At 36.2% G+C, this 15,964-nt stretch overlaps 1 protein-coding gene across 1 annotated transcript in view; it reads right to left on the minus strand.

Moving 5' to 3' along the window:
* Window positions 1–1,844: 1,844 nt before the first annotated feature.
* LOC140162764 (somatomedin-B and thrombospondin type-1 domain-containing protein-like) overlaps window positions 1,845–15,964 on the minus strand; it is a 28,789-nt gene continuing 14,669 nt past the window's right edge. Inside the window, exons 2-5 of the mRNA XM_072186060.1 lie at window positions 10,949–11,137; window positions 10,531–10,621; window positions 9,835–9,914; window positions 1,845–7,258 (exon numbers count right to left, since the gene is read on the minus strand). Coding sequence (XP_072042161.1) covers window positions 7,062–7,258; window positions 9,835–9,914; window positions 10,531–10,621; window positions 10,949–11,137 — 557 coding nt within the window. The 3' untranslated portion in view covers window positions 1,845–7,061. The remainder of the gene's footprint in view (window positions 7,259–9,834; window positions 9,915–10,530; window positions 10,622–10,948; window positions 11,138–15,964) is intronic.

Consider the following 15,964-nt stretch of genomic DNA (forward strand, 5'->3'; position numbering starts at 1 on the left):
ATCTACGTTGCCTTCTTTTTTTTTTAATGGCTGCTTTGGCTTCCTCTGTTCTGAAAACCCGTACAGTTTTTGTTCAAGTAAAATGGTGCACCAAATGGCATGATTGGACCTTAACTTTCCAAACTTTTCCACTTTTGAAAGGGGCACATCGCCACAAACATGACAAACACCACCCTGGTCCCTGCGATGTATACACTTATACGGCATTATTGACACAGTTTGGTGATCCTTACCCAACGACATAGATCGTTGGGTTCGAGCTTAGCTCAAGCTATAGTACACTGTTAGAGCACGGGGTAAAATTTGGTTGGGTAAACTTTGTCCAACATTGGGTAAATATCTGCAGGTTGCGTAAAATTGACGTTACCCAGTGGTTGGGTAAACAGTTTGTCTCTATTTTTACCTATTAGTTTGGTAGTAAAATAAACAGTACAACATCACAGAATGTATATTCCTATTTATTTTATTTTTTGGGATATGTATCGAAACGACGCCATAGAAGTGTTGAATGTTGAATTGGATAAAGGACGGATAAAATTTACCCGATAATATAGTAAAATAAATACCTAATACCCTCAGGAAACTTAACCAATATCATTGGGTACAAGGCTTACCCAACAACTGGACAGAAATTACCCAATGTGGAAAATAATTACCCAACACCATTAGGAAATTGCACATTACCAGTGGGTAAAGCTAACTATTACCCACCAAATGGACAAAAAGTACCCAATAATGTAGTAAAATAATTACCCAATACCATTTGCATTAGACATAATTTGAACTGTTTTTCAAGCTGACTCCGAGTAGGCTCATATGTTGATTTGCCAGATTTTTGAGTTCCTTATTACTTATTATCCAAAACAGTTCCAAAATAAATCCCCATTGCACTGATCGAGGATAGGCCAAGGTATGAAAGTTGATTGTCCCCTGAGTTGGGATCTATGCCATGCGTGGATTTGGAATCACTTATAGGTTTGATCTGTTGGTTCAGGTAGGGAGATTTGTCGGTGTTTTGTATCAAATCTGTATTTTCTCACAAGATGTAAACTGATAGGCCTACATTAAATATTACGTTATCTAGGCCTAATACTTGAACGTGGGAAAGTTTTCGTTTTCGCTGAACATGGGGATTTAGGAATAAGACTAAATATTTTTGTCGAGATAAAACAGACCTGTTTGACTCATGGATGGATAACGACATCGACAGTGAGCATGCAATGATCTCTGCATAATTTTACGTGGAAAAATGTTTTGGGAGTGCACATTAATCATGTTAATATTAATGTTATATAGGTCCCACATAGTCTGATTTCTTGACAGTGGCGAAGCCAGGACTTGGGGGTGGGGGAGGGGGGGGGGAGGTAAGGCAACTTTCAAGGGAGGGATTTTGACGAAAATGAGATCCTATATTTTCATTGGCGTGTTCTGTCACCGAATGCCCTCAATAAATGGATCAGGCGTATATCTGAATATAGGGCCTATTCCTATCCTGCGGTGCCGGTAAATCATGCCTATTTCCTACTCATAGAATTATATAGAAATACCGTAAAACCTCGTCTACAAGCAAATAGAGTGGTTTTGTTATTTTATATTAAAACGAAGCAGCCATAAATATCCCAATGGAATAGATCGGTCTTACAATAGTACTTATTTGTATATGCTTTCATCGGTAATTTATTTGCTAAAACTTCATAATGTTCTTTTTTAAATTTTGTCGATGGATGGCGCCTGGATTAATTTAGCTTTCATAAAAACCACTCTATATGCTTGTAGACGAGGTTTTGTGGTATACTATTTTATATAAACTGTACACGGTAATTACAGTAAGTCCAACACCCAAGTAAACTTTTATTAACTTTTATTTAAAATATATCTCATAACATAATTATAAAAACAACAGTCTCCTTTAAAACACTCTTTGTGATATAGGAAAAACAATGATCTAAAACTATTGCATTCTGTCTTTTTATCAACGATTAAGTATACAAACAATATATACACAATTTATGAGGCTAGTATAAGTATGTAGGTAACTCTAAAGGGACATGCAGTCATTTTGCCAACAAAATAGATTTCAATTTTGACATCCTTAAAATAAAACCAATTAGGCTTTTCAAACCAAAAGTTTCAATTCAAGGAGTAAGGTGAACAATATCAACAATAAAGAATTGCTTGTGCTGTATAGGATGGCAGCCATGCACTAAGAATATTCGATATTCAAGAGTACTCTGTTTTAGCTGGCCTTGTTTAATCTTGCTCGTTTTAGTTTTAAAAACATGAAAAACAGTTTTGAGTCGAATTCAACAGTAGGGTAGGGTTTGCTTAAATTACAAGTTACATATTTTTTCCAAATAGCGCTATAGTTGGTCTTAAAGGGCATTTCGTGATCCACAGCCTCATCCCCCCACTTTTCCCAAAAAAGTTGAGCTTTTTACACCACTGGATACCTCTGGCTACATAATGTTTATGTACCAAATATTTCTTGCAGATTAATTCGTTTAGCAAAAATATCGCCAAATTTGAATTTCGTTCTGGTGCACCAGAACGAAATTACAACACATTGTCTATGGAACAGTGTAATACACATAATCATACATAACTCGCAAACGAAAAATCGGAATCAACTGAAATTTTGGAAATAAGCTTTTTTCGTGGATATCTACTGAAAAATGTCATAAAAAGAGGATGCTAGGATCACGAAATCCTCCTTTAAGTTTGGGTGTCAAAATTAAATGACTGTATATTCCTTCAATAACTTACTTTTACATTCTACCAGGGATAATATCACTTATATGCCAGCGCTATAAACTACATCACTTTACTACAACTTTAAACTTATTGTTCGGGGAACAGCTTATTAATTTCCAATATTATACAAATTAATCATGTTATAACAAATTATAAAACGCGGATTCCAGATTACATTACATTCACATAGGCCATTCAAGTCCTGTTATTTTTTATAACTGTATATATATTTCCCTAAAAGAAAACAATCACACTAATCCCATTGGTATAATTCTACACTATAGATAATGTTTTTCCCTCGCGGTTAATGACTTTTTAGAATTGCTATTTATGTCACAGGCCTACTACAATTTCTTTATTGCAAACAATTATAGCAATACAAAAAAATACCGAACGAAATGCTCTTCCTACCTGATTATAATTGCTTGTATTACCATTAACTAAATTTACTTTAAACCTGTTGAAGTTACTTTAAACCTGTTAAACACCAAAGCTAAGGCACATCATCAGTATATTGTGTAATTTCCAGTCAAGTTTTCCTAAACATACAATACAATATTGCTGAATTGTTCAATATTATTCTAGTTATGACACTCAAATCATATCCTATACACAATTCATATTCTATTTTGATTATAGGGAAGGTTGCTACCCAAAGAGGAAACAGATAAATTATTATACCAGAGATTCAGCGTCGACACGGTCCATATCACATTTAGTAAGCAAAAAACACAGCTGTATCACTCTTAATGCATCTACAATCATCACTTTATTTTTGGCATTTGGCGAAACTGTAAACAGATGATCAACTGTCAGAGGAGCTGCATATGGCATATCCGCATATGAATTACGTGGAAGTCTATAAAAGCTTACAGACCTGCGTAGGAATGAATTTATAGATTATACTTAGCAATAGATGTACGTCATAATTGTTAATTGCAAGTTTCATTTAATTCCAAATATCAAACCCAGATGCCAAGTTCAACAAACAAAAGGTATAGTATAACTTACACCTTTGACATTCATGGTAATGATAAGACGAAATACATACTGATGTGTTTCACATTATTATTTTGTTTTGCTGAGATTTGCTCTGATCTATAATTATGGAGACATTGATGTGACCAGCTGCTTTTAACGGAATTCTATACATGTCCCATTAACTCCTCTTTAGCCATCATTAAAAACAATCGACTGGGTTTGTTATAATGTGTGTGAATACGCCTATCATCAAGACCTGTTTGTCTAAGATATCAACCTATCTGAAAATAAGTCGTGTGAACATGTTGAATGCACTGATATTTATGTATACCCAGGAAAGTTGAGAAATCAACTTTCCTGGTATACCGTAATGTTCAGGATTTGAGCTGCGGCTCTGAATGTTGACAAATAAGATCATTGCAGCATTGAATTATAGCACAACGCTCATGGATACATTTGCAATTGCCATTCGAATTCTTATCACGGTAAATTTAGAAAAGCATTACCTATATACTCGCATGGATGGACTCAACATCTTAAATAGTTACAATGGGACTAAAATGTGCATCACAGATAGGACAAATTTCACATCTCGTTATTTCATGCTGGAATTCTTAATTGGGACGAAATCATGTGAGGTGAGTGATTGTTGGGACGCTCAAGCATAAACATGATCTGCATCTGAACCTATATATTATACATAATGATTCATATTAAAGAATATACAAACCAGAAAGGTCCTATACCTAATGTAAAGTTAACCATTGTACACAATTATTTACAAATAAATACACATTTTGCTATAATATTCTACAACTTTAGAAGTATTGTACATCTATAAAAACAAAATTGTTGTCACATTGACGCAAGGGCAACCTAGGATCGAACTGGTGACCTTGATTCAAACTGTTGGGCGATTGTAGGACACGTGATGCAGCATGGGTACACAGTTAGGTCACTTTGCAAATGTAACCTATGCATAATCCGCCAAAAACGACCGATTTATAAATTCACAGTAAAGTATCGCGATAATTTTCAGAAGATTGGCTGTTATGAAGTGAAAGACATGCAGGAACCAAATCTTAAGGTTTGAAATTCGATTGAGAACAACATTTTGTGGCATTATTTAATTTGATGTCAGCATGCTATCTGCTGAAGATAGCCGTAACATTAACCTGCTATCTACTGAAGATAGCCGTAACATTAACATGCTATCTACTGAAGATAGCTGTAACATTAATCTGCTATCTACTGCAAATAGCTGTAACATTAACCTGTTGTCTACTGAAGATAGCATTAACCCGCTATCTACTGAAGATAGCTATCGCATTAACCTGTTATCTACTGAAGATAGTTATTACATAAACCTGCTATTTACTGAAGATAGCGCTTACATTAACCTGCTATCTATTGAAGATACCTATACGGTTACCTGCTATCTACTGAAGATACCTGTAACGTTAACCTGCTATCTACTGAAGATAGCTGTAATAAAAGATAGCTGTAACATTAACCTGCTATCTACTGAAGATAGTTGTAACATAAACTTGTTATCTACTGAAGATAGCTGTGACATTAACCTGCTATCTACTGAAGAGAGATGTGACATTAACCTGCTATCTACTGAAGATAGCTGTAACATTAACCTGCTATCTACCGAAGACAGCTGTAACATTAACCTGCTATCTACCGAAGATAGCTGTAACATTAACCTGCTATCTACTGAAGATACCTGTAACATTAACCTGCTATCTACCAAAGACAGCTGTAACATTAATCTGCTATCTACTGAAGATACCTGTAACATTAACCTGCTATCTACCGAAGACAGCTGTAACATAAACCTGCTATCTGCTGAAGATACCTGTAACATTAACCTGCTATCTACTGAAGATAGCTGTAACATTAACCTGCTATCTACTGAAGATAGCTGTAACATTAACCTGCTATCTACCGAAGACAGCTGTAACATTAACCTGCTATCTACTGAAGATACCTGTAACATTAACCTGCTATCTACTGAAGATAGCTGTGACATTAACCTGCTATCTACTGAAGATAGCTGTAACATCAACCTGCTATCTACTGAAGATAGCTGTAACATTAACCTGCTATCTACTGAAGATAGCTGTAACATTAACCTGCTATCTACTGAAGATAGCTGTAACATTAACCTGCTATCTACTGAAGATACCTGTAACATTAACCTGCTATCTACTGAAGATAGCTGTGACATTAACCTGCTATCTACTGAAGATAGCTGTAACATCAACCTGCTATCTACTGAAGATAGCTGTAACATTAACCTGCTATCTACTGAAGATAGCTGTAACATTAACCTGCTATCTACTGAAGATAGCTGTAACATCAACCTGCTATCTACTGAAGATAGCTGTAACATCAACCTGCTATCTACTGAAGATAGCTGTGACATTAACCTGCTATCTACTGAAGATAGCTGTAACATTAACCTGCTATCTACTGAAGATAGCTATAACATTAACCTGCTTTCTACTACGATAGATGTAACGGTCCAAAATGACAATCTCAGTTTCATTAGGCCTACATTTGCGTTGCCTGTGTAATTGCAATCGTATGTCCCTGTTACCTGTAAGGGATCAAGTGTTGTGTTGACCTTTAACATTTTAAAGACAAGTTATCTTCAAACCATATGAAACTTTCATACCATATCGCTATAGTATTGATTTTGCCGTATGAAGTCTGAGCCTCAAATACTTTGCTTCTAACAATTTGAGATATTTTAATATAAATCTAGATTTAAATTATTAAAAAATAACTACTTATTTATGCCTATATCATAACTACATGTAATAAGTTGCATCACAATGACGCAGGATATTGGAAGACTAGATATCGTGTTAATTTTAATATTAGGCCTTAATACTCACTTAAAAACGTCTGGTCGGATTTAAATTACATGGTTGATTAGACTCGCATTTTCTAGTATGGTTGTTAGGCGCTAGCCTAAAATATCTCTTCCATACACAGTGTTCAATTATCCCAGTAAACCCTTAGCTGTCTCATTTTCATCTGAGACCAGTCTGGTGTAAGTTTCCATAAATGAATTTACAATGTACTTTCATCTCAAGAAGACATTTCTGGGGGCTTCAACATGAAATTGCTTTTAAACATAGTAGGACAGAAGGTTTAAAACAAATGCCTTGCATGTGTTGATCTGTTGCTTAATCAAAGCAGGCTGCACTGTGATTGGTCTATTCATAGCCTACACATAAGGTATGATGTTGACCAATAGGCTATAGGCAATTCTGCTCCATGTAATGTTTTCCTTTTTTGCTTAATAATTTTGGTCATATGAAAATAAAGTCCATTTGATTAGCAGATCTACATGTGCAATCTTTTATTATTTGTTGTTGTTTCCATGATCCCCGACAACGTGGGACATCAACGGCACTCCAGCGTGACTTCTTGTTCCTTATTCCTTCCCCATAACATCGGCCATCGTCACCGTATGCTGGATATTCACATTGGACACACACTATCACTCCTGTAATTAAAAGGAAGAAAATAATTGGTTGAGTTAGTCACAGTGCAAAATAACGAAGGGTTTAGAAGAATCTATAGCATTTTGAAAAACGATTTCAACGTGATAAGAAAACCCACGAAGAAAATGTAACCCTATCCTATATAATTGCAATATAATAAATATAGGCTGTATCAGCTCCTTGATTGTAATCAAACTCTAGAAAAACTCGAGTCACTTTTGCCTCCGAGATTTGCTACGATCCGAGAATTGTCTCTCTCGGAGGCCAGGGTAATGATTTACAACCATATGATATTGCCTCACTAGCTATGGATTGTGGTGCTTGGAGAAACTTTGTAGTCTCCTGCTCCGCAGTGGAATGAAATGAATGGTAACCCAGTCTTGTCTAGCTGGAATTCTGGAAGCTTCTGGACATACCGGTTTGGACAGAGACAGGTAGATATATCACATTTCTTTGTCGATGTCTTCTGATTTATAAGGGGTCATGTCACAAAATGCACGCAGTTCCTGTGTGCAATTTTGCTGGCTAGAGTGCAAAATTGCACACACGGATAATGCTATTTGCATGCAGGCAATAACATCTTGCACTGGAAATTGCGACCTAGCACTGGCACGCTGGAGGAGGTTGACCTGTTGATGACTGTGAACTGGTCTCTCCCCTAATCATGCTAATAGCGTAGTAATTACCTCAGGGAGTTCACAGTCAGTGCAACACAAGCCAGTGATATTTGACACATGCTTGTCATGGTGATGTTGTCATTCTCATAATTTTCTTCTGCCATTCCATTTTTATTACATATTTATGTGAATATGCCTCTACTAATTAGCACTTGTTCAGTGCCTAGTATATATGGGACCATAACAACCCCTCTCTGACATTACGAAATCCACCAGTCCTGTGCGCCTCGCTGGCCGCTTTGAATTTTGATCCAGAAAACAAAAATCATATTGAGTAAGTTTTGATTAAACTAGAGGAAACATTTGCATAATGCTAAACGGCAAAAATGTTTTGGTATTTTGTTAACAGTTTTTTAATATTTGAAATGTAGTTTCGTAATGTTTGCCATAAACTCATCAGACTCTTATTAAATGGGGATGGAACTAGTGGCGATTTTTTAATTTGGCTGTATTTACATGGGAACTGTAAGTTAGCCGTCAGTATTTGAAATAAAATATTAATCAACAGGGAACACATATTGCTTGACAATCATAAATGGGATGTTGAAGTGTTTCAGTGCCCGTGGCTCTATAATTATAACGTATTAATTAAAAACTTAAAAAATAACACTCATTTTATTGATACATTAAAATTTACCCAAATATAATATAATTGTCTTACCTGCGAAGAGTGGAAGACTCTTGTTTATTTTTGTGTATCACTTGTGCATTAAAAGAAAATTTTCATCGTTATCAAATTCATGTTAATGAATGCATTGCTATTATAATAAGATATAGTTTATGTCCAAGTGCAATACATATAAGGAATACCTAACTCAAAAAGACTGTTTAGGTGGGATAATATAAAGAATAAAATGCACAATTCACACATTTTCTATTTTGTAACAAAATTTATATAATAACATTATATCATCTGTGGTAAAATCATAGACCCTATAATATTATTGTAAAACATAGGCAAACTGTTTATAAACTTTGCCAGCCAAATCTGAGAATGTGCACTGGGAATATATTTTTATCGGGAGGGTTAAGTATAAGGTCAAGTTCCTCCTCCAACTCCAGATTACCTTTGGGAAAAGGACCATACTGGGCCAGATAATTGCAGCCTACAGTGGGTTTGATACAAAGCCCAATTGCACGCGGATATATTTATCAGTGTTTGCAGGCTCTGTGCAATATTGCCACCAGAATTGCATACAGATTTGCGTGCATTTTGTGACATGATCCCTAATGATAACGTAGGCCTATCTATCATAGACTTAAATGTAGATATTTATATAGCGCTATATGCCGTAAACAGCCTCAAAGCGCTATACTTTTATTCCGCCGTCATTAGAATATGTCGGAACCACGTTTGCAGCCTACAAGTGGCGCAAGGTCCATCAGTACAACGACTGTGACTACCCCTAACAGCTTCCATTGCACCTGGGTGGGGTGAGGCAAGCGAGGCAAAGCGCCTTGCCCAAGGGCGCAACACGGTGGTGGGACGGGGAATCGAACCCACGCACGTCGAGCAAGCTCTCGGATTATGAGTCCAAGGCCGTAACCACTGAGCCACCGTGCCCTCTACCTACGTCACATTCAATAGTTCTAGTTCTAGTTCAAACTTAGTTTGAATTGTGTCAGGCTACAACAATGCATTTACAATCACTACAAATAATTCAAACCTGTCACAATTTAGGCCTACCCATTCTCCGTTTTGAAGTCATCCTTCATATAGATTACATTATCATCCTTTCCGTCGTCTCCATTATCTATATGATCACAACAACAAGATGCCGCAAGAGATGGGGACGTTGGAAAGGATACGAAAGAGGACTTCAAAACGGGGAATGGGTCAATTAATGTGACAGGTATTGAATGTGACGTAGGTATGCTACAAAGGCAAACATGATTTGTACCTTTATAGATAGCATCTGGCCATCCTTTACTACGACATCCCTTCTTGTGGTAGTTGGTTACTTTGAAATTCACACAATAGCTCCCTATATCTGTAATGAAGTAAGAGGCAGTTTAAACAAACAATTTGTGATATATGTGTATGGCATAAGTTCAGTATGACGTATAAAGTGACGAGTAGGCATATAACTCCCATTAATTTTTATAAGGTAGCTAAGAATCCCAAACTACTTTTGCTCAATGTATAAAACTGTCATCGTAATGAGACTTCATAAGTAAATAGAGATCATAAAATTGCCTCGCATTACGGTAGTATCCTTAAGAGCGACATTCGAGGAAATATTCAAGTAATGTAGGAGACGAGAGCAAAGTTGGTATTTCAAATGATTCTTAAAACAACTTACCACGCTATCCCAAAGAAGTTTACATTTCCGCAAGCTTTTTAATAGCGGTTTGTGAGTTACACGCGTAGGCCTATATACAAAAACTTATTTCGGCCAATAACAATAATTCATAATGTGAATAGAGCTCATTGCTTTCAACCGTGATGTTCTTAAACTCAGAATGGTATATATATCACTCCTACAGTTCCAAACTGAATTAATCATTTTTAGTTCAGGAAATTCAAAATGAAGTTAACTTCTAATATATAATACATGGAACATATTTTAAAAACGAATTGTTACTTTCTGACTTACTCTTCACCAAGGTTGAGAAAGTTTGTCATAATATTTAGCTCCGGATTATCACGTGCTTCTCCGTAGTAATGAGGTAGAATTAATGCAACACCTGTAATGGATAAACGGGGAAATCATCATCAGTAAATGATAATAATAATAACAATAATAATAATTAATAAAAAAAATAATAATAACACTAATAATGATAATAATATAATAACAACAATAATAACAACAACAACAACAACAACAACAACAACAACAACAACAACAACAATAATAATAATAATAATAATAATAATAATAATAATAATAATAATAATAATAATAATAATAATAATAATATAACAACAACAACGACAACAACAACAATAATAATAAATCAATAATAAAGATATGCTTAATAATAGTAATAACTGTGAAACATATTTCTTACTATTGCCATGGATTTCATTGTCTCCACAATATGTGTTGTAGCACGCCTTGATCTCTCTTAGTTGTCCGCATTTTACCCCAGCATTAACCGGATCCTTAATCTTATATCTGCGTCTTTCTTGTACACCAATGCCACAGTTAACAGAACAGCCACTCCAAAAACTCCAATCGGATTGCTCACAGTCCACACCTAAAAGATGATATATAATATTAAGTAAGATTAAGTCAATTATGTATTATGACAAGGGGACCAATGATAAAGTTTTGAAACAAATTGTTAACCAATTTCGATTCAGAGCCCAAGGTCACGTACATGCATCCCCATGACCACACCTCATCCACCTCCCCCACCCCACCACCACTTCTCTACCCTACACAAAGTTATACACACGGCACATATTGGCATCTCAAACACTGGTACTACTATCCTGTGATGTTTGCGTTTGCGATTCATGATGAGCGGCATTGCAAAGGTTGGTAAGTTGACCTTACTATCACAATTGTCATGTAGGGCTTATGGTCAACCGGGATGGCCAACCTTCAACTGGTATCGCTTTATTTGCGTTGCATGAGATTATGTCCGATAAATGCAATGTACAAAATAGATCTGCAACACACCCCACACACACCCCATCCCACCCCATACACACAAAACGCACCCCACGCCCCCATCCGCACACCTTCAGTCCACGCGGATAGACGTTCCTCTATAAATAGGGTCTATAAGGAACATAAAATACCCAGTTATCCACCATATTAACCCACCCACCATTGCACATAATTAATATAAACACACGGGTATAGGCATATTTCCCCCACACCCCACTCCACACGTGTGCTATTAACTCATCAAATTTACACACACGAAATGTTTCTTACATGCGAATCAAAGTTCAACACACACGTGCTTTTCGTACATAACCATTCTTCTCAATTTTTTTTTTTTTTTTGACAAATCGCGAGATAAATGGTAAAATATCACTCAGGGCTTAATTTTTCAAGCTTTATTCTATTTTCATACTTTCTCACATTTGGATAATTTCAACATCTTGCATTAAGTAAAAGACAACCTTTCCCTCTTTAGTTCATTAGGTTCCAACCGCGTGTTTGGCGTCAACTCAATTTTAAAGCTTCAGTCATTCAACAAAATCTTAAAAACCGGGTCAGTGTACTCTCTTGTTGTGCTTTCAAATACTCAACCGCCCGCCCAGGATTGAACAATTTCTTATGTTTCAAAATCCATACCATACATGTACGTGCTACAATACTAAATTGTGGTATATACACGGTAATGGATGGTGCAATTAGTATAATTGTCAGTTTAGCCGAGAGGTGAAATCCTAAATCATCACCCCTGGGCGAAATCTAAAGCGTTTGTTTATCGAAACTAAAGAGGTCTTGGACACTCAAAAATAAGTATGTATTTCATTTCGTTCTGGTATTGTCCAGAACATCACCATTCACCAGAATATATCCAGTTGGTTAATGACCGTGATGGTTGGACATGTCTGTCAATTTACATTCCATGGCTCTTTCCGTGTAATGAAAATACTTCCACCTTCTACCAAAATAGATGATTTTGGTTTGGGAAAGATCAATGATGATCATTGCTATTATGGTAAAATGATGTTGATGGATACACACTGATCATATAATATATGTTAATACAATTACTTTACTTTCAGCGTCACCAGTGAAACCTGATGTTGTTTGTAAAGATTTTGATCACTCTGTATAAACATTCAGCAAACATTGAACTATCTTGTTGAATCTTCGTTTGATGATGTGAAATGTCACAACATAATGGAATGACACTTTACATTTGTTTATTTCTTTGTATTCCACTGCACATCACTTTGTAACATCACATTGCTCCTCCCCAAAACGTAGTCTGTGCAAAGTGGGCCAATTATGTTTTGTCATGTCGTGGGTGGGGACATTTTCTCCTATAGCAGGAAAATCATCCCATTTTTCATAATTAAATAGACGATTTTATTTTTACAAATTTACACCAACATGACCCTGGATGGGATTTCAAGACTTGTAAGTTCCAAGGATATCGAATATCGGTCAATTTTCCCTTCTTGAAATGATGTATATATGCAGTAAAAATGACATAACACGATTGACTACCTGATCTGTAACTTGGCCCTATTAACCCAAAACGTGCCTTAGATTAGGACTCTTCAGGCAGCATCAGTTGTATTCTCACTTCTGTATTGTGTCTCTTAATTGCTGTAATTGATAGATACTGCGATGATCAGCATCACGCCGCATACCACTATCGATGACTTGACCGAGATCTACATCACTCAGCTCAAGACTGGGTTATCCTAAGTTATCTTACGATTTAGGGATCCTTAGTAGACTTGCACCAGAAAGTTAAATCAACCGGCAGCTGGTAAAACAAGCTGGGATGCTTTACAAGTAAGATATCTATCAGTGAGCGAGCATTGGGTGATGATGTTGAAGAGGAGGAGGAGGGGTGTGTTTTCCTACTCCCAGTTGATGAGGTTTTAAGATGTTGGTATAGCACATCGTCAAAAAGTGCGGCAGATAACTATATGGTTCCTGCCATCACATGCATTCTCCTTGCAAGCATTTTCTTGCGATTGTACTATTTCGTGGTATACAGCAGAGCCACTCTTGATTTACCCATTTTAGCTCTAATTTGTACGTGTCCTCACTTACTTTAGATCGAGAGTTGCTTATTATTTTCTTCTTAGCCTTTGTGAAGAGTTTGAAGAGGTCAATGCAATGTCACGACCTTGGCAATTGGCAAAGTTTCGACAATTGTCAACATTTTTATGTTAACTCTTTATTTTTCCTGCAATGACGAGTAACATTCAAACCAAATCCAATTCAAGACAAACAGTGGCTTTGTATTCGGTGGAAATGTAATTGAGCATAAAGGTCAAAAGGAGAATCTAACTTGGCAAGTTCCAGTGAACTAAAAACAAATATTGTTCTGATGGTCACGATATTTTTTTATCATGCTCACTTTCATCATGTTCATATGTTCATTATCATATCTTTTCTGAAACAATGAATTATGTAACACGCGTACACGCAAATTGTTTTACCTACAATCTTGGAAAAAAGTACTTGGAACACTTGGCACCCTTTGTCGAAATTCCGCGTGCAGAATTTGTTATGATCAAGGAAATAACGTCATATTGTGGTTTGGAACAAACATGGCATCTACAATGCAATGATTGGAACACATTGAAAAACTGCTGAAGATATTGGCCTTTCTTAACATTGAACGTGAGACGGGGGTGATAGAGTTCCGTTCTTTACACGAAAGTGTTCCAAGACTTTTTTTTCCAAGATTGTAGGTTACCTTTCCCAAATTGTAACCTATAAGAGGCAAGTCATTTCGTACGGAAACACTGGGCAAGAGGATGCATAGTGTGAAGTATATCATTTCTTTGAGATGTACTTAAGCGATAATTTATATTACTGTTTATTTAAATTCTATTTATATAGTGTTAAAGCGCTATAAGTCTTTACACTTTAACAAGTTAATGGAGCTGTCAAAAAACAGAATGACGTTGAAGGAATGGAGAGTGGATTCAAGAAACAGTTTAGATGAAGTCGTTGGAGGACACGGAGGAGATTTGTTGCGGTTATATCTGTGGTTATTAATATTATCATAAAGAAGCAAGTGTATGAATACATCAAATGTATATGATACCTTTTACCTGCAACGCGTGCCATGCAAGCAACATACCAAGTAAATTATACATTTTACATTTACAGCAAATTATGCAATTTGCTGTAAGGTCATTTTACAGATCCGTTGACAGGTGTGGTTTGAATAGGTTTGATTGATAACTGACCAATCATTGTTGGTCATTTTGTGTAATATTGAAAAGTTGTAATTGACGCTTAAAGGTAAAAGGTTTCAATACAATACTGTGGTTTGAATCACCAGTGGTTACTACAATAAAGTTGGGCAATTTCAATTAGTGTTTTCTGTCTCACACGTTCATTTACATCAAAGTAATTTTATCAATGGATCTCGCTAGCCGGTGCTATTTTGTGTTAAATATCTAATGATATACCCAAACTGCCTGGAAACAAAGAGCCAAATGAATGATTCTGTCATTGTTTTGATGGAGTTTACCACATATAACAAGCAACCTACAATCAACCAGGAAACTTTGAGACACGTCTGGCGTCGTTTCAGACAAATTTTTCTGCCTAGCCAAATTAACTAAAATACTAATATGAGAATAATCTCATTTGTATTTCCATATGTTTTGCAGATTTCGAGTTATTAAGTCTAATAATATACCAAAACGAAAGATTTGGGCGTTTCAACCTTGGGATCTCCTTTATTAACCTATACCATTCCTTACTATAATCATCCCCTCCGACCGCCTTAAATTCTGAATATCTGAAAATAGTCCCTCGGTAAGATAAAATATTCTGCTCATGATTTCGATACTCCACTTGTAACACAAAAAACCGCCTTTAGTGCACGAGGTCCCGGGTTCGATTCCCGGCGGTGGCGATTTGCTGGGATATTGACTTGGAAAAAAAAAGTCTGAAATTAATTGGCAACTTCTGTATTAAATTCAGACTTCCGCTCTGGTTCATTTAGAATTGGGTAAATGAATCATGAAAGTACTCCGTCCTTCGGAGGGGACGTTAAGCCGTCGGTCCCGTGTACAGATAGCCATACCTGTACATGTATCTCGCAGCCAGTTTCGAAAAGAGTAGAGTGTTAACCCCTGACTGTTCCCAACCCGTCCCGGTGTTCAAATGGACCCCAATGGAAATAAGCTTCAATAGAGGCTTTCTTGGGTTATCCAGGTTGTCAAAACCCGAACAAATCAAATAAAATAAAATCAAAATATTATATTAAATGGTCAAATGTGTACAGATGGTGGAACTTTTAACATTCGGTAGTTTCAAGTTACGTGGTTTCCTATTATCTTGCCTAAGCTCTTGACTGACGTCATTACGGATATCTTTGTTTGTACCCTTTGTTAGAAACTTGTAAATTGTA

This window comes from Amphiura filiformis, chromosome 1, assembly GCF_039555335.1.
Source record: "Amphiura filiformis chromosome 1, Afil_fr2py, whole genome shotgun sequence".
In the NCBI taxonomy this organism is placed as follows: Eukaryota; Metazoa; Echinodermata; class Ophiuroidea; order Amphilepidida; family Amphiuridae; genus Amphiura; species Amphiura filiformis.